This window comes from Oryzias latipes, chromosome 17, assembly GCF_053564925.1.
Source record: "Oryzias latipes strain Hd-rR chromosome 17, Olatipes_Hd-rR_3.1".
Classification (NCBI taxonomy): domain Eukaryota; kingdom Metazoa; phylum Chordata; class Actinopteri; order Beloniformes; family Adrianichthyidae; genus Oryzias; species Oryzias latipes.
The window spans coordinates 29,916,352-29,936,695 of record NC_136253.1 but is presented as its reverse complement, the minus strand read 5'-3'; the positions used below and the strand labels follow the sequence as shown (position 1 = coordinate 29,936,695).

General features: G+C 37.7%; 1 protein-coding gene across 2 annotated transcripts in view; it reads left to right on the top strand.

The window, feature by feature from the left end:
• The first annotated feature begins 4,302 nt into the window (after window positions 1–4,302).
• LOC101162554 (A-type potassium channel modulatory protein DPP6) overlaps window positions 4,303–20,344 on the top strand; it is an 88,243-nt gene continuing 72,201 nt past the window's right edge. Inside the window, exons 1-2 of one of the 2 annotated variants that reach the window (XM_020711112.3) lie at window positions 4,303–4,572; window positions 4,697–4,911. In XM_020711112.3, coding sequence (XP_020566771.1) covers window positions 4,855–4,911 — 57 coding nt within the window. In that variant the 5' untranslated portion in view covers window positions 4,303–4,572; window positions 4,697–4,854. Of the gene's footprint in view, window positions 4,573–4,696; window positions 4,912–15,827; window positions 16,119–20,344 lie in introns of those variants that run through there. The other variant, XM_078935225.1, reaches the window with a different exon arrangement.

The window sequence follows — 20,344 nt, the reverse complement described above, 5'->3', positions numbered from 1 at the left end:
CGTGGAACTGGATAGGTGAAAGCAATACGCTGGGAAGTTTGCTTGTGGCTCATCACCGCAGGCTGAGATGAAGTGGCGAAGAAGTCTGAGACCTGACCCTGAAACTCGACGCAGGAAGTGGATCAGTGTAAGGAAATGTCTGCTGCTGTAAAGACATGTATATACAGCATATATATTTTTAAACAGCCTTCAGAGGACACTCGAAAGAAACCGTTACTGTAAAAAAGTTCAGTTCAGAGTAATTTATTTTAAAATATTTGGGGGGTTAACTCTTTATGTATTCCGCTAGTTCTTAAAAGGAACCCTGATTCTGATTATTCTGTTTAAAAAAAGGATAATTTTACAGGTTAAAAGAAAAAAGAAAGATGATCGTAAAAAGGTGATAGTCAAATCCATTGTGTTGTTCACTATATGTCTTTACTTTTTTTACTCAAAAACAACAAATAAAATAAAAATAATTCCACAATATAATCTAAGCATTGCACACATTTTATGACGTAGATGCAGACACAGACAAGGTTGGTCTGCTGGTTTACGCAAACTCGGCTTTGCCTACAATGGTTGTTCTTCAGCAATGGACGTTTGCTTTTTTCTGTTTGTTAGCAGGTTTGCCCAAAAAGGAGTTGATGTTTGTTCAAATTAAAACTTTATTACAGCTTGCACAGCCCATAAGTTTGCAGTAACAGTTCATTAGTCTGGCATTTGTTTTCTGGAAGCTCTGTTAACATTTTTGATACAAAATGTTGGCAAAACAGAACAACAAATGCAAATAAGACCAACTAGTGTGGATAAAAATGTATGCACCATTTGGATGAGTGGTTGTGGTTCTTCTTTGGATAGCTCACAGAAAATGACTCCACCTTCAAACCAGGTCACAGGCACAACAGATGGATTTAACTGCCACTGCGAGACCTGTGTCACTGCAGGCAAATGTACAGAGCGGAGAGCTTTGGGCACAGGTATTGCTGCTGTCCATTTTCATTTTCACGTCATTCATGTAGCCCCTTTACGTCCCCACACCACATTAAATCCCAGAAGCATTTTAAGCTGATAGGGCTGTCTCTTCTGGTCATTCAAAATGCAAACATCTGCCACAAATATCACCTAAATATTAACTTCCAACTGCGAAGGTCCCTTAGGGACATGACATCTCCTGCAAGAACTTTTTTTTAATGTACTTGTGATCAACTTTGGTTTAACTTTAATGAGAAAAAACAGACCATTGGACAAGGAAAGCTGTTTCCCCTCTCTGCCATGTAAGAGGCTGGAGCTGAATAAATGTGTTTTACCGGAAGCATATTTAAAGGTAAGCTACTATTCTTGTCAGCACTAAAGCTGTAGGAGTTTTGTATTCTTTCCATGAATGTCTGTTAAGATATTTATAAAAACGGTTTTGCATTCCAGCTGTTCATGAATGTATGTAAGAGATTCAGTCGCAGTACAATAAGTTTTCATAAATTATAAGAAAAGAAAAAGATTGAGAGTTATAAATTAAGTCATCCAACAGTTGTGTGAAAGGTGACAGCTTCTAAAAGTTTTGTGTTATATTGCTAACAAAATACACTCCTCCAATATGTTAGGGATATTGTGAAAACATCAGTGAATGTTGTAAACACGGTGTTTGTTTCATTTCACAGATTTTCAGGATAGAGAGGCCTTTGTATTGGGGTGACAGACACACCTCATTTTGTGTTCTGGTTTCACTGTGTACAGTGTCCCTTACTAATTGGGCCAAAACAAAAACAAAAAAAAATCCAAAAGGAAACCATTTTCATTGTGGCATCAATTTCAACAGCCTGTCGATGTAAAAAAGCTGATTTTGCCAGTCAGTCACTCCAAGTTTCTCATTCAAACAGGCATGAGGAACGCCACCTGGCCATGGTTCGCCTTCGGGTTGGTTGTAGCAGTCAGATGTTGAAGTCTGTGTCTCAAAGTGTCATCATCAGACTTGCATCAAGACAAAGAACTACTGACAGAGTTTAGGACAGACCCTGGAGTGGAGCCACAAGAGTGACAGACCACAACCATGAGCAGAACCTGAGGACCTCTGCACTCAGGCATGGTTTAGCAAATGCCACACAGCTGCAGGCTTGTTTACCAGATGTGAGGGGGACTAGGGTTTCCAGACAAACCATTTATAACCGCCTCCACTGCTTCGACTGTAACCCTTAACATTGGGAGTTGGGTCATCTAGACCCACTTTTGACAGTGCGCTGAACCTTTTTTCTTCAATGATTTGTGAACCTCACTGGTGTCCATGGATTACATGAAATCTTTCCACCTTTATCCACCTTTGTCATGGTAGGGAGAACACGTCAATGTAAGGGTGGGTCATATAAGATAGCACAAGGGTTAAAGGCAAGAAGACAATTGCAGGTGACTCCACTGACACCAAGACATGAATGTTTGCAGTGGACATAAGACCACGTGACCCGGACAATGCAGCAATCGTCCTGTTTACTAATGGGTGTCAGGTCATGTTGCGCAGAAATGATGGTCATCAGCATCACTGGAGAAGGTGAGGTGAGCGTTGCATTGGCATTGGTGGAGGCGGTGAAACAGTCTGGGCAGGCATCACTAGTCACTGCAAAACCAATTTGTGTTTACTCCACGCTCTTACCTCAGAGCCATCATAGAACCCATCATCATCCCTTCAATTCCACCTGCACACCCCCTAATTTCTGTTCATGGATGATAATGCTCCACCATACCATGACAAAACAGTCATAGGTGGACTTTAAGAAGTCAGAGTGCCTAACATAGTAAGGCAAGCAATAACCCCTGACCTGAACCCCCGTAGAGCATGTCTGGAACCAGCTGAAGCAAAGACAGGGTGATCCACCCTCAAGTGACCTGGCAGAACTATGTAGCACTTGTGAAAGAGTGGAATGCATTGCCTCAGAACAACATCATGATACTAGTGCGGAGCATGAGACGTTACTGTCAAGCTGTCACTACAGCAAACAGTGGAAATAGAAAATTATTATAAATATTGACATGGTCATGTTTTGTTTTTTGGGGTCTAGAATTATTATAGTCTTAATTTGGGGGGTAATAAATGTGAACAAAATAATGAAAATGCTTTTCCTTCTCATTCATTATTAGTAATATGAAATGTAGCTTTTACATATTTCATTAAAATTCCAACCAAATGGGAAAAGCACTCATGTAAATAATACTATCCCAAACTTATAGTGTGTATTATAATTGTAATAACACTCATTTAAAATTATGGTGGTGCAAAAACTGTAAAATCTAAAGTAATCTAGCTTATTTCTTGTCTGTAAAGTAACAAATCAAAACCTGGTCATAAACAAAAAAGAAACAGCTAAAAGAACATATTGGTTTTGTTGATTATACCCTACAGTTTGCTCATTTTCACCTCCACTATTTCCAATTTATTTGTCTCCAGTGTAACTCACTCTCTGGTCGGAAACCTCTACTGTGCTTGAGTATTTCCACTACAGTGTAACAACTATAATTGGTCTCCTGTGGCTACAGATACCCCTTGCATGTTCTTCCATTAACATCACAGCAGAGCTGTCCGTGGTGCTGATCTGTAAATGATTTGGGTTTTGTTGGAGGATGCCTTGACATTAGTCAGCCACACCCTGTTTATTAGATGTATTTACCAAGTAATAACATTTTGTTTAATATGTTAGTTTTTTCTGTCTTTATTATTTTGTTATAAAATGTCAAATCTGATCAATATCTTATGGGACAATTATGAGAATAATATAATAATTAATAGTATACACTGCTACCTGATGTTTAATTATTAATCACTCAATACCAGTGCAATGCGACAAAAGAATTTTAAAAAAGTTGGAGTAAATCGGAGGAAATAAGGAATCCACGACCTTAATCAGTTACTTCTCTCTGTGCCAAAAAAGATTGTCTATTATTATGAATTATACTCAGGTATTTGTCACACCATCAATCATATTTTTTTCTAATTACAATAACACGTCGTCTATAATTTCCCGCCTGCAGCTGTATTAGAAGAAAAATCTCCAGCTTTGTGTCATTAGTATCTGCAGAGAGCGCCGCCGTTTAGCGCCCTGTGGTTTCTCTAAATTCACACTTTACTCTCTGTAATAAACTCCTCCTCATTAGAGGCTTGGAAAAAGATGAACCACTGAGGGGCTACGGGGTGACACAGTTTCGCCTTTGATCAGCAGTCACGGCTAAAAAGCCTCTAATTGCCTGCTCCGCGTCTCAGCGAAACAAAGGGCTGGAGATATGCAGAGTTTTTGTTCCCTCGTGATGGCAGCAAGGAAACCAGTGTTAACCAGAGCTATAAGCAGACGTTGTTGCGCGTCACACAGGATGGATATGTCACACGTGCGCTTCCAAGATCTCGAACATTTAACTTGTCATTGGAGGCTCTAAGGAATGCAGATGGTTATGTTGGGGACAGCAGGCTGCTGGATTTAGCCTATTAGATGTAAATGTTGACTGACCATCACGGACACTCGTGAGGAACTTCCTTTGAGGATCCAAAGTGTGTGAATCATTAAAACGTCAACAGGGAAGCGGGTGCGCAAAAAAGCGCAAAGTTTCTACCTTTTGGTGAGTTTATGCTGAAGCCGTTTTGATTTTCCATTGGACTTCACTTTGAAAACCCCACAACCACAGGTGGGCGGTGTTTCATCCCACCCATTCTTTAATTCAGTCCTTCTCTGTCTCATCACAGTAGAGCCACGGCGCGCGTCAGCAGCAGATTTAACCTAAACAAGTGTCTGTGTGGACGCACGTAGCAGGTCGAGTGGGAGGCAGCGAGAAAGGGAGAGGCAGGATATCAGAGATGCTTTTTGAATACTTTTAAGTAGAAGAGCACAGCTTCACCGGACCATGAACTCATCAGCAGGCGCAGGAAACTACCGCAGAGGTTCCCACAAGGGAGACCTGGTAAGGTATAATTCCTGTACTCTCAGAATATTGTTGAACTCGCTTTTTTCTTTTTTAGCTCTTTGTCAATTGTGTTTTTGGATGAATTTGTAATTTTTCTTCAATTATTTGATCTGGATGAGATGTTTTCTTGGATCTCTTCTGTGGAGGGTGAAACCCTAGTAGATCAGCTCACTGAATGTATGCTTTTGGAGCTCTGCATAGTGTTACAAGTTAGAGAGCAGGTCCAACTTGACGTTTCTGTTCACTTTGTCCAAGCTCTACTGTTATCTGACTGTCTTATAGAGCTGTGTTAAATTCAAGAAAGAAAAACAAAGAGCACAATGGGGAAAAATATCTTTCAAATTGTGTCTTCCAGGTATAGGAGCAATCATAGTTTCACCATAATTCAATTTTCAGTTCACATTTCAAAAATGATTCGCATTACAAGGCAACCATATTGATTTTTAGCCTCTGCTTAAAACATATTCTGATGAATGAGATCAGCTTCCTTTGCTGTGATTCTCTGAGGAAAACAAGTCACTGTGTCTCCAGGGACAGAACAGAGAAATCATCCAAAATCTGACCTGCTTTTCTCTTACATAGTCAGCCAAAGTGCTGAGTGTGTTCAGTTGAACTAAACATGGGAAGCTAATAGTTTTTATTTTTATTTTGTCACATTATGTGTGCACTCTTTGTGTGGGAAATTACTTATCTGTACAGAACTGTATTTCCTCATTTGCTGTGATCATCCCTTTTTGGAGCTAGCTTGCCCTCTGCTGGACATGCATTGACAACCTTAAAGCAAGTTTGTCCAGATTAACAAGTCAGTTTTTTCATTTGACCCGTGAGCAGAAGCTCCCACCTAAGCATCTTTGACACACCTCAGTGAAACAAAAAGCCTGGAAACATGAAGTCTCTATAACCAATCTGGAGGTCTTTAAGAAATCCCATTTTCATCCTATTAAATTCCACCATAATCTGTGGTCAATTTGCATGGAAAAGAATTCATTAAGGCGGGATGTGGGTATCTAAGCTGCTGCACTTTCTCCGAGGACAGAAAAGCTTTTGGACAAGATATTTCCTCCATAAATCTCATTATCTATGGTTTGGTTGGTCTAATCCTCCTTACTCCTAGTCCCAAAGACAGGCTTGCGACAATACACTCTTTTACTTTAAAGTGAGGAAAGTGGCTGCAGAAACTGTCCAGAAAATATGTTTGTGTTTCTAGTGTATATCCTCTGTAAAATAAAATCCCATACATTTCAATGGTTCAATAAACTGCCCTGCCAGAAATGATACAATCTTAATCTATCACCTTAATAATAGGGACTTTTTTGTTAATTCACCAAATCTCTATTCTATAAACTTAGTAAAATATTTCAAAATTATCTCAAACGTGTTCTGGTAGGTAGTGGAAATCCTGTGTCACAGCAGAGAGGATTAGACTTAAATCTTCTATAAGCTCAGAACAGATTCTCAGTGAGGATTGCATGTGTCTGAAATTTGTGCTGGTTAAATCATTATTTCTCTATTGAATTCTACTATCAAGATCATAAGATCAATTTATCAGAGAGTAAAATGATAACAGCAAAAGGTTTAATCGGCTAAGTCTGTTTGCAACTAAAAGCAGAGAAAGCTTTGCAGCACTGAGGTATTGATTTCTAAAAGCAATGCATCAAAACTGCATGTGCAGCTACGTGCCTGCAAATAAACACTATTAAAACCACAAGGAATTAGTGGATTACATCATTTATAATATATGGTGTTATGAAACCGTCAGTTAATCTCTGTATGTGAGGAACTCTCCGGCACAGCTGCTGTTAACCCATTAGGTTACATAAGTTCTCTCCAGGCCATCGGTGGCTGCAAGTGAGCCAAACCAAAACCTTACCAAACTTGTTCAAATCAAATCAAATCAAATCAATTAAACTTTACAAGGCACTATTCACATATATTCACCAAAAGCTATAGATTAAAACCTTTTTTTATACTTAAAAGCTTAAGATATTTTATTCAATATCTTTTAAATAACTGATCTGTATGTGGTATGTTATTATACAAAATAGTTATAACTACTTTACATAAGTATGAAGTAATTCATCATTGTCATTTGATTTATTGATACTTAAGCATACGTATTGACCTGAAACTGTTGGTAAGGCATTGATAACAGATGAAAAGTTATGAACTGGATAATTATAAATCATGTCACAAAATGGTTACGGTAGAATAGGGGTGAGATTATATAAATTCGCTTCCTTCCACTCCCTTTCAAGCAATCATTGATTTAATATCTATTTATCCCAAGTTTGATGCGTCTTCGAATGAATGTGTGAATGCTTATTGTATTGTTTTGTGCATCATTCCGTGATTACTTGAAAGAAACCATTTCAAATAAAAAATTAAAATCAAAATCAAAAAAAGCAAATACACATACAAAAAAATTTGAAAAAAACACACACAATGTCCCCCTCCCCCCACCTCCACCCACACACGACAAAATGAAACATGAAATGAAATGATTCATAAAAAAGATGCAGTGAAGAAATCTGGCTTGATGCTGAAGCGTGGAAATGTCCACACAACCGACCACCCCACTTATTTTCACAGAGGTTGCTACCATAGGACCCCCCCCCCCCCCCCCCATTAAAGCAAAGAGCGAGACCAGAAAGATCCCAATGCACAGGGTGTTTGATTGAGAAGATTCAATCACTGGTGTAGAGTTTCAACACAGAACTGGGTGACAAAGGAGATATGGGTGACACAGAGCAAATGTATGAATGAAGGAAACGTTATTTGGCAAATGTAGACTTAACACAATGTCAACAATGTCACAAAATTCTTGGGATGAAAAGGCGAGCATGCAATAGGAGTACCTTGCAAAAAATACGAAGTTCCCAAATAAAAAATGTAATAGAATACAAGGGATAGGTAAGGTTAGAGTACAGCCTTAACAGAGCCTTTTACAATATTTGCTTTGTGTCCATGCGTGATAATACCTTCACTGTTAATACACCAAATCAGATGGAAACATCCTCTGTGTAATTTTTAGCAATATTTGCAAAACCAGAGAGAGGAAAATTTGACTTTTATTTTGCCTTGCAGGGTTTGCTTTTGTGTGAAACTGGCTGGATCTATTGCAGCCTGAGTTTGTCAATTTTTACAATTTGTACTTTTGAAGAGACTCAGATGCAGTAGTTTGACAGTGATTTGTGAGATTTTCATGTGAAATTTCCACTTCCAGCTTGTGTCTCATGCTCTGACATAAATAGTTCAACAGAAAATTACAAGAATCAAATGTTTTTATGTGTGTTTTGCTAAGAAAACAAGATCACAAGTTTGAAACACTTGATCATTTTGATCAGTTAAGTAAACTTCTGAGAGGCCAGCTTTTAAAGTGGGTGTCAAAAATTAACTTGTATCCCAAGCAGAATTTTAAGATTCCCTCGAGGAAAATGGTTCAAAGTTACACTGGAGCACTTTGTATGCAGCAGAAATAAATGGATAAAATGCCTTTCAAAAAGCATTCTGTATTCATCAAGTGAGCCCTCTGTATTTCTGCACCGAACCAAATTCACTTTGAATTGCCTGCTTAAAATGTTTGTATTTCTCTACTGCGGCAGAAATCATCACAAAATGACTTTCATTTTCCCGATGCATGCATAAACACACGCTTTATGTGCACGTTCAGATACCATCTACTTATTCTACCCAATATCCACAATGAATGGGATAATGCACTGGCACACAATGGCATTGTTCAACCAAATGAAATCTGGTAAAACAGCAAGGACGTGCAGGAGAAAGAGACAACTCCACATAATGGCAGTCATTTGTCTCCATTAACCGCTGTGCTTGGTTCTGAAAAGAGAGCCTCCTGTAGATGAGAAACATGTTTAAAAAAGCTGTCCAGATTTTGCAGCTTCTGACCACCTTCGCTCACCTGAAGCTTTTCATCCTCAGCTCCTGCTTGGGCCCTCCAGGGTGCAGATTCCTGTCATCTGTGACAGATGACCTGATAATACCTGGCCTGCAGTTAAACCGTTTGCAACTTGTAAAGACACAGCCTTGCCTGACAGCGTTGTCTGTTTTCATTCCTGCTTTAAAAAAAAAAGCTGAAGTCTATTCTCTATTTTTTTAACCTTTGTTTTAACAAGTGAAGCATTACTGGGGTGTTGAATAGAGGGAGAGAACAGCAGATTCTGAGCTGTGCTGCTATATACAGAATTTTTAACTGTGCATGACAAGAGTTTGTTTTGTCAAGGACTAAAGAAGTCATGCAGTGTCGGTCCTCTAATGAACAGATTAGATGTGTTCACTGGCAAGAATGAAAAGGAAAACAGAAATTTCCCGCTCAGACTGAATAGAGACAGAAACCACAGACCCTGATCTGAGCTAAGCCAACTGAAGTTCAGCAAAATATCTACTTGTTCAGAAACCTGCTGAAGCCTCATGCCCCCTTTGGGATGGGTCAGGCTTTGCTTTGTTAGCTTTGCTTAGCAGCTGCTCCACATTTTTGACCAATGAGTATCACCGTCAAGATCCTGAATCAATCTGATTTGGATTCACGATTAAATTCGTCAATGATAAATGGCTTTCACATTGTTACTGAAATAAAATGAAAAAAGTGGAACTTTCATTGACAAAATCCTAATATTTTACATTAAAAATTAAGTGAAAGCAGTTTTTGCCTGGAAAAATAAATAATGTACTTTACAAGAAAACCAATTTGGTGAATGAAAATTGACTTTTTATTTTTGGAAAACATTGATTCAGTTTTGATTTTGGGATCTTTTCTATTCCAGCCCTAGTCATTGTCAATGGGACAAGGACAACTTGCTCAAGGCAGTCGCTACAGCAACCACCAGTCGCTGTGAATGTGACTTGTGATTGAGTCTTAAGTCCCAACTGAAATAGACAAGTAATAATGTGGACTTAACCCTGGGAGAAACCTCTGGCCCTAACAGAAAGCATCAGCTTTGGTTTAACATAGTGAGACGTTGGATTAATGCTGTTCAGTCAGACGTTAACACAAGAGTGGGAAAACTTTTTTACTCGTGGGCCACAAACTGTTCTAAAATTTGACAGAAGGGACAGACCAAATGCATAGAATGTATTTCAGTAATCCACCTCATAACAGAAATAAATAACACGAAATATGGGGAAAACGTGCTTTGCTTTTGATTGAAAATCAATATAACAGTACATTTCGATTGCAGTTTATGGAGCTTTTGTTTTAAAACTGTGACTTTTGTTCACACTTTAGTGCCAATTGTGCTATTGGGTTGATGTCCCTCAGGGAAAAACACAACCTTGGAGAATTGCTGCATCTATGTAGTGTAGGAACAATCAGAAAAATGACTGTCTGACCGAGAAAACACACATGAACGTCGGAAAAACAAGTCTTCCAACATCAGATGAATGCAAAGTAATCTTTGTGGAGACACCAGAATTACTGGGCAAACTAAACATTTAAGTCCCATTGGATTACTTTTTCCCAGCGATCTTTTAATTATGATTACGCCGTTATTAGCCAAAAATAAAAAAATCTGTAATTTTTAAGACAGTTTCTGCAGAGAGCCAATTGCTCATGAGAAAAATGTGTCTTTTAGTTGTGGACAGGACTGTTGATGCAGAGTAAGCCGCCCTCCTTCCTCTCATCCATTTGTTTATACTCTCTCCCACTAGCTTTCAGCCCCTCATAACCCCAACCTAACATTAAAAGTGCAACAAAAAAAAGGAAAAAAACTGAGCTATCCAGGTGAACAGCTCTGAGCCAGAGGCCAGCTTAGATGTGGATAATAAAGATATCTTGACATCTAGTTGTCTACAAGTGGATGCATCAGAATGGAGCAGAATAGGGAGCTTGTGGCTTGCCATTGTAGCTTCTACATCACACTTACAAGTGTTCTCAATTTACATGTTTATATCTGCCACCGATTCACCATGGTTTGAATAAAATACTGAGAAATTCAATTCTAAGCTTAATTTTCTTCTCCATCCTCAGAAAAATGCCACAAGATTATGTTAGAAACACCAAGAACATGATTTTCATCGGAGTGGCTCTTTAACAGTTCTTATTAATGCCATTTATTGCAGTTTGGATGGGCAGATTAAACATCTTAATAGGCCACATATGGCCTCCGGATTGTAACTTCCCCACCTCTGTGTTAAAGGACCTGAAATTCCCAAAACTTACAGAAACAGCTATAATGATGCAACACAGCCAATCCTTGTGATTCATTTATTTTTACATTTCAGAACCCACCGAGTTCAATATAAGCTTTTACCTTTTTTTTCTGGCAATTAAGGAGCTTTATTGTCCTTTAATTCTTCACTTGAATGAGCTCACTGGAAAAACATCCTTCTCAAAAACAAGCTAGAAAAAAAAGAACAAAAGATATTTTCCCTTTGTAATAAAAAAAAAAAAAAACTCCCAATGGAGTATAATTTGTTTTATTTAGGATTACTTAAAATAAATGGTGATGTCCTGCCCCTTTTAGACAAAATTTAATCTTGGATTTAGCAATAAACACTCATTTTTGGGTATATTGTTTTTTTTTTATAGAATGACACATTTTAAAATTCATTTGCCTTAATATTAGGAGTCAAATGAAACTTCCTTTATCTAAATCAAGTGAGTTTAATAATAAGTATTTAAAGTAAACAAAACTTGTTATATTAAACATTGCTTTAAATAAAATGCTTTAAAGACCAAACAGAAATTCAACATTTATTGTCTCAAAACAAGTTGCACATCTCATTGAAATTTCACTGATAGACTAGTTTTGCCTCATATCAAGTATGATATTTAAACCATAAACACCAAGACAAGAATATTTGATGAGATTTTATGCCTTTGCAGGGCTTTGTCTATAACCCAATTACCCAAAATGCAAAAACTGAATCTTAAGAAAATCAAAAGACCTTTCGTAGCCGACGTTTCCTCTGTTACCCCCTTCCAGCATGCCTCCAGAGTACCAGAGTAGCAAGTAAAAAGTGTTGTACCTGATGTTGATACAGACGTTTAAAATTGGTCACCAAAATATAAAGTTTATCCGTCAAGGATTGCAAAGCGGAGGTTTCGAATTATTCTTTCTCTAGTTTCTTTGCCCTGCCCTTTTAATTTTTGGCCAATGACTGAAGAAATCTTTAGTGATTTTGAAACGTAATTTTGACGTAATTTTGTTTACAAGCTTTGGTTTCAATCAGAATTGTCCGGTTGAAGGCAGTCGGAAAACAGACCAAACACAAGGTTCAGGACTTGATCCAGGCCAAATAAAATGGACTTGGTCTGGCTTTTCCAGTCTGAACACACCCGTAGTTTAAAAAAACCTCTTAGTGACCAGAAGTTTTTTCTTTCCTAAGCAAATAGTTCTTACCCCATTGGCAGATTTTTGTTTTGCTTACTTGAAGAAAATCTGCCAAATGGGGTAATAATTTTTGACTTATTCCAAGGGGATTTTTTTTCAGTACAATCTCTTGAGAACTAATAGATTAACACAAAGTTGCCTCTTGTAACCATTGTGCTATCCTAGGCACTTTAACATTGGGAGTTGGGTCATATAGACCCACTAGATTTGAAATCTTTCCACCTTTATCCACCTTTGTCATGGTTGGGATAACACGTCAATGTAAGGGTGGGGTCATCTAAGATAGCACAAAGGTTAACCAGTCAGTACCAACTCGACATTAACCAGTTTTCTGTATTGATCCTTTTACGATTTACTCATTTTTTTCCAGAACCAAAACCCAAACAGAGACTAATGGTTTCATTTTCTGCACATTTTCAAATAATAAATCTTCCTCTCTTTTAGGCTTTAGAGGCCTTTTAGGAGTTTTTTTCTTTAGGCAGCAATGGGTGACTAACAGAAGCAAAGTAACCGCACTCTTCACACTCACATCCTCATTTTGATCTTTTGAAATTGAGCTTCAAACTAATAATTCTCAGGCCATTTCTTTCCCATAAGTTATGGATTTTCTCTGTGACTGTGCTTTGATCCAAGCGTCTAAAATGCTTTGACGGCAGCTCACATTCTGCCAATTCAGCAGGATTTGAAAAACGAAGGAAATTGAATGTAAGTGATGCTGTGTAGTAAAAATAACCAGGGGAAAAAATTGTGCAGTCCATTCTTAATCTTCTGTCAGTAAGATAAAACACCACATAACCTCCGTGTTCTAGAGCAATAACCATGCTGACCTTCAACACTAATTGCAATTACAGCAATCTTCCTGTTAGCCGGCTCCATTCATAATCATGGAAATGTCTGCCCCGGCTGTAAACATGACAAAAATGTAGGCGGAAGATAAGAGAGCATGGTGAGATGACCAGGGTCGAATGCTTTGGCGTAAAATGAGCTTGTTCTAGTGTTAATGAATCGACTTTTTCAGTGTTTTGTTTGGGCTCAGAGCACCTTTTTATTAGTTCCCGCGCTGTAATTAGTCACTACAATGAAAGCTTACCTTCTTTGCTGTTCATGCAAATACGAACTTTAGCTCATCTTTATCTTGTCCGTGCACAATGGCCTTTTTAACTCTGCAAAGAATCCTGCAGCTTCCATCCAGTTGTCTCAGCTGCTGCGTTTTATTTCATTGTCCTATGATGTGTGATCTCCCCTCCAACATTTTATCTGCTGCAACCACCATTACACGGTCGTTACAAGTGTTGAAATCAAACTTGTAAAAAATTAAATGACGTCTGATCACTATGGAGAAATTTCTCCAGCCTCTTCTTCTGACTTGGCCTTTGAATCACGGTGGAGGAAGAACTTAGGTGACTTTTTGTGGATTTAGTAATGGGGTTCTATGAATCAAATGGGGATGCACAGCATTTTATTATCCATGCAATAAGAAAAGTAACCAATGCAGGTTTCCATGGTAATAAAGCTTTTAAATACAAGACTAATCAACTTTAAATACCCACTCTGATCAGCTTTTGATTTCTTTCCAAAGTGTTATTACATCATTTTAATCCAAAACAAAAAAAAATCTGTTGTTTAGGACATGGTGTCTGCAGAGCGGCAGTAGTTCATTGGAAATTCACCTCTGAGTTGTGGTGCAGAGAAACCCCGCTCCCCCTTCCCATCCCCCATGAGCTGAATTTACACGCTCTCGCACTAGCTTACAGCCCCTTAAACCCCCAACTAACATTACTGGTGAAACAAAAATGGCGAGCAGCATTGGAGCTATCCAGCTGTACAGTTCTGTGCCAGATACCAGCTTGATTTAGGAAAACAATAATGTACATTGGTTTACACTGAAAAAAATGTCCTTTTCTTAACAAGTTAACTATATAAATACTACAAAATAGTTTTCCCTTGTTATAAGTGAAAAAATACCTCCCAATAGAACTAGTAGTATTTGTCTTGGGAAGATTTCTCAAAATAAGTTTTGATGTCGTGCTCTTTTTAAACAAAATGTAATCTTGAAATCAGCCACAAATACTCCTACTTGGGTATACTGCTCTGTTAATTGTCTTAAGATTTTTGTTGACTTTAGAGTAAAAAAAACACCCTATCTTAAATGCTACAACAGTCCAACTATCCTTGTTCCTAAAGCAATTAGAAGAACACTAGAATAACACATTTGTATGCAAATAATGTGTAAATTATAAATAAAAAAAAACACTTTCTTTAGAGATATAAGATGACTCAACAAGTTTTTCAAGTTTTACTGTCTTAAAACAAGTTGTTGCATTTTGCTAAAGAACATCAAGTGTAAAAATATATTTAACTTCACCGAAAGACTTGGTGATATTTAGTGCTTTTGCCGTGTAGTCATCCACAAGTGGATCCATCGGAATAGAGCGGAGCAGGGAGCCTATGACCCGCCCAGCGTATTTTTTACGTCACGTTCTTTAAATAAAGAAATTCTCAGAAATGCAATTTTAAGTTTAGTGTTCTTTCTGTATGTCCTCTATCATCAGAAAAATGCCTCAAGAACAATTTTCTTCTGAGTGGATCTTTAAAGAGTAAGAGCATAAATCATTTATTACTGTTATGACCATCCTTGTGGAGTATGTATCTAATGCTTATCAGTGTTTAGACAACTTCAACATCTTAATTTTACATTTATGCAAAATGCAGAATAGCAGCATCAGCGTGAGTAATGTTGCAGCCCCACAGTCCACGTCTGACGGGTAACTGACTCGTGATTTGTCGCTTGTGGAGCCCCCAGCAAAGCATTTTTAACGAATGACTTATGAGCACTTTTCTGTTCTTGCCGTCTGTGCTGATTCTCTCGAGGCGTGAAGCTTCGTGCCTCTGGCGTTTGTCACATTCAGTTGACCAGATGAAATTAAGACAGAGGCAGGGAGCTGTTTTCATTGATAAATATGGCCTCTCCCTCAATCTCCCCCGCAGTTCGATGTTGTGCAGTAGTCTTGGTTGAATGAGCGGGTTACTCGTTCTCAGCTCTCTGACACACAAGGCTACAAGAATAAAGCAGGCTCCTGTCCTGTTAAGTATGGCCTGACGGGTGTGTGTATATGTGTTCATGTATAGCTGAGAGAGGGGTGGGGTTGTGTTTTATGATGAGGAAGACAGGACCCATAAATATTACTTGTGCTTAATCAAAACCCAGCTGCAAAGGCACCTGAATTGATGTGTTTTTTCGTAATATGTGCACATGCTGAGATTGGAGATTCAGGCCAACTTTGTCACAAACTAAATGGCAGGAAAAAAATTGCATAGCTGGCAGTAGTGTGTTCAGGAATGCGGCTGTGAGTGTGTGTTTGTTGTGTGGGAGATTTACTTGCATCATTCAGCCCCTGCAAAAAGTCTTGCAGAGAGGGTTAAACAGTGTGTGAGAGAGGGAGGGAGGGGGGTGGGGGTGCAGAGAGATAAGTAGCATTGGGAACAGTCTGAGCAGTAGGAGTGTCCACACACCCCCTAACCTCCCAGACCTCCCCCTGTCCCCAGCGCCACCCTCCCCTCCAGTGCAGCAGATGCCAGCGTCCTTGTGATTGATTCACCTGGCGAGGAGAGAGGGAAGTGTTTTCTGGTTGGGCTCCTGAACCCCCAGGTCATCCTCTCCTTTAGCCTCAAGCAGGGCGGGAGATAGGGAGAGGAAGGAGGGGAGGTGGGGTGTCTTAAACATCCCTAGCAACCCCAACTTCACCGCACAAAGGTGCGAGCACAGCGAGAGGGGAAGTGGTAGTTTTTTTCACCATGTCTGTCATCATAGCCACCCAGCTGATGATGGAAACCAGCACTCCTTCCAGAAGGGTAAGAGGCCCTTTTAGCATGCATGGCACGCTGCAGGGGAATGTGGGTATTTGTGGGTGAGTCTTCTGCTACTGACAGAAAAAGGCTGCTGGCTGTTTTTGATAACAGCTGGACTGGCTGGAGGGAAGCATTCTGGTGTCCCCTCTGAGGATCTCCACGGATAAATGCTTGCCGTTTGATTTAAATTCAGGTGTTTGCTCCTAATGAATGATTAGTTATCTCAGCTGGGGAAATTGTTTACCTGCTCATTGTTATTCCTTGTGATGTTGCCATCAGTTTGGTTCAGCGGACATTGACCATCTTGGAGACAAAGTTGCATTTTAGTACATATTTGATATTTTGTGGATTATTGCTTTGAATTTTTGTGTTCCATACATAAATATAATGTTTTTTTTCTTTCTGAATGTGAAAATCCATGTAAGCGCTGATCTCTAGCAGAATTCTGGGCTGCTCTGCTGCTTGCATGCAGACTGTGAAAGTTCAGAATAATGGCAGAATTCCCAGACAGATATAAATTTGCTTAAAGTTTCTTTTTTTTTTAGTAGATGGCGGGACCTCCAAGGGCAAATCTGGAATTAAATTTTGTTACATTAAGAACAAACTTGCTGGGGACACAAGGTAGATTGGATGATCCCTTTTATGTGAATCGTAAAATCGTTAGTTTCTTTTAAAGATCTAAGAAAACACTCATGTGGTCTCTGTTTTTCAGTGACTTGCTTAAGTTTCCTCATTCCTCACCTCCTTTTTCCCCCCCAGCTGTCATCTTTTGCTCCGCTCAAACACAACTGGAGTCTTTTCTACAACATCAGCCAGCATTAAACTCCATTTCCTCAGTTACTTATCTGCTGCCATTTCAATTTGGGTTTAGTGCATAGCTTTCATTCATTTGCAATATACTGCACATATCCTTTGACGGTATATTCCAAGGGGAAATTTGCTCGGGGGAAATCTGAAAATATATGAAATTACACAGGGCTCAGTAAATGAAATATAAAATAGGTTGCGCTTCAGAAAATGTACATTTTGGGGGGATTTATTTGTATTTTTTATGCCGAGAAGTGTCGCTCTGTTATCATAATGTTAGCTTTTCCTGCTGTTAGCTGTTTGGCTGATGGGCTGCAGTCAGAATACACATCTATAATCTGAACACAAGCAGCTTCAGCTGGCCAGCAAAACACCATCAGACATATTTTTTACACAATAAAAAAATTCCTGAGTATTTAAAGTGTCCATAAATATAAAATGTGTTCTTTCTGAACTTATTATTTTCATTTTGTGAATTGTTATTTTTGCTTAAAAGATTATCCCATCATAGTTACTGCACATGAGAACCGACTTACAATTATTTAAGGGACATTTACATAATATGAGGTTAATGCTGTGACCTGATGGGTCAAAAATATGATTACAAATAAAATGTAAATATGTTTTCAGATCAATACGACCAAATCCACCCAAGTCTTGTTTCCATATTGACTTCTTGTTGTTCACCTTTCGGCATTTCCCTTCAGCGGTTGCAATGGCGAATCAGCTTTACCTGAGAAAGTAATAAATTGGGGGAGAAATAAATAACTGACCTTATTTAATTTAATGGGTTATAATAACCATGACTTGAACATTTTTTTCCCACTATCAGAAGGATTGTTAAATGATTATCTCTGTAATTCCTTCTTTTTAAATAATTCTACCAAATGATTCATGCAGCAGTTTGAATAGTTTTCACTATAACTTTTTATTCATATCTGCTTCAAAATTAAACGGAGCAGGCAGTAGAGCCACAGTGGAGTGGTGACTTTAATCCGACCCACGGACAGCAGGATGATACAGAAACTTGTTGCAGGGCTGGCTCAGTCCAGCATCAAGGGAAATCATTTAGGTTCAGCTAATACAAACTGAGAAAATGGTACAAAGATGTGATTATAGTAAGCTGTAACTAAATCCATTATGTTTCAGACATGTAGAGAGAGGTGCATTAATTTCCTTATTCATTTGAGTGATGTTCAGAGGAAATTAGATATTACTGCGCTCCCTCCAGACATGGACTGATTGATCTGTTTTCTCTTCCAGCCAATTAATTTATGTGTCATTTTGTTGTGCTGTGCAGAATGCTGATGAAAACCTGTGGGGCTGCAGTATCATTTCTGTTAATGCAGATGAACGTGTTTATGTCAAGATGATGATATTTAAAGTAATGGATGACTTTCTGATTTTAGTTGTGTATTTGTTTAAATCTTTTACACTTCTGTTCGTTTATGCATTACACTGCACACTATTTGATACTTGCAAAGACTTAAACCTTGTTTTTAGACATTCAAGATATTTTACCAGGTTTAAAGTAGTTTTCACTTTTCTTTATTTTCCAAACTTTTCTCAAAATCATTAACGTTGATAATTGTTCGTCTCATTAATAGATAGGATCTAGAAACAAGGAAATTATTATGAAAATGAGTTATATTTCTCCATACACTTGACAATAAAAAAAAACTTGATTTAAGATTCAAAGAAACTCAAATCCAACTGTAGTTTTTTGTTCAATTTTAAGGATATTTTTAAGTTCAATAAAGTTGACATGTTAGCCATCTATGTCATTAGTTTGGAAACAGAAAATTAAATTTACACCATATGAACAAACACCAGTTTTACATTTTATGAGGCTTTATAAAGATTGGTTAACTTGTACTGGGATCATAATCTAATTTTGTTCAGAATTGGTTGGAAAAGGAGTCATTTCTACTTATTACAGTTGTTTTTTGTCACTGCAATCAAGTTCAATCATCGACTATAATTAGGTAGAAAAAACTCAAAATATACTAACATTTGCTCAGAACTAGCAAAAAGTAATTTTTTTATCAAGTAATTTCATTGACAGCTATTTTTGTATCGTATTTGACCTTTTTGAATGCTTGTGAGGGACTACTTGTTTCCAGATTTTTTATTTGATTTGATTTGAAATTTTTTATTGCAAGCAATCAAAGCAAGAATAATGAACAAAACAACACAATCAGCAGATATACATGCATTCAGAGACGTATCAAACTTAAGATAAGTTGACATTAAATCAGTGATTTCTTTAAATTGAGTGGAAGGAAGTGAATTTATGTAATCCCACCCCTCTTCCACTGTAACCATTTTCACTACATGTTTTATCATCATCCTGTTCATAAAGTTTTATTAAACAGAATTAAGAATCCTTAAGTATTGATAAAATACATGACAAGGATGCAGAACTTACTTATTATGTAAAAATAGACATAACTATTTTAGAAAGCAGCATAGCACATGCAGATCAATTTTTTAAAAAATATGCAGATTATTTTCATTAGAAAAATCATGACTATGATTAAAAATAACACTGTATGAGAAAAAAACTCTTCATAGCATATATTGACTTACTATCAAAATATGTGCAGATTATTTTTTCATTAGAACAATCATGAATATAAATAGTCACAACACCATTTCGGAAATCATCATATGCAGATCAAGTATCAAAAGTCAAACAAATGTGCAGATTATTTTTCATCAGAAAAATCCTGAATCACTTTTTGGGACAAGTGAAGGGATATAATTAGAGATCAATCACTTTAACCATCTTCAATAATTGATTAAGTAATTTTTTTATAATAATTATAAGGTAAAGCTGTTAAAAAGAAGGTCCATGTTCTGTCCATTGTCCAAGGTTGATATTCCTCCTTCTGCTGCCTGATTGACAGCTGTCCTTCTGGGTTTTAACAGAGTTTATAAGAGTTTATATTTGATGTCTCATAAGTTGTTTTTTTGAATATTAGTCGCTATATGGACAAATAATTTAACTAATTTCTAGCTATTTTCATATTTTTAACATACTCCTGTTGTAAGATTGGGAATGTTTTTGATAAAAACTAGAGACTGGTGATTTTTAGATAACTGAACAAGAGTGCACTCAGTTCAGGAAATACTCTGGCAATGCTGACGAGTTAATCCTTCACTGGAACTGAAAGTAAACTCACCCGGGGGAGTTTATTGTGTTGCAAAGCCTCATAAAACCATCATTCACTGCACCATAAATTACTCAGAAATGCAGCAAATCATTTGGATTAAAATGAATCTGTTATGTGCCTAAAAATGTAATTTTAGTGCTCAGTTTCTGCTGGCTTCAAAAGCGTTGTTTGTTCCTTATTAAAGTTTAATGCGCTGCAGCCATTGTTATCTTTTTATTGCAAACCTCTCCAAATCTCCAGCAGCCA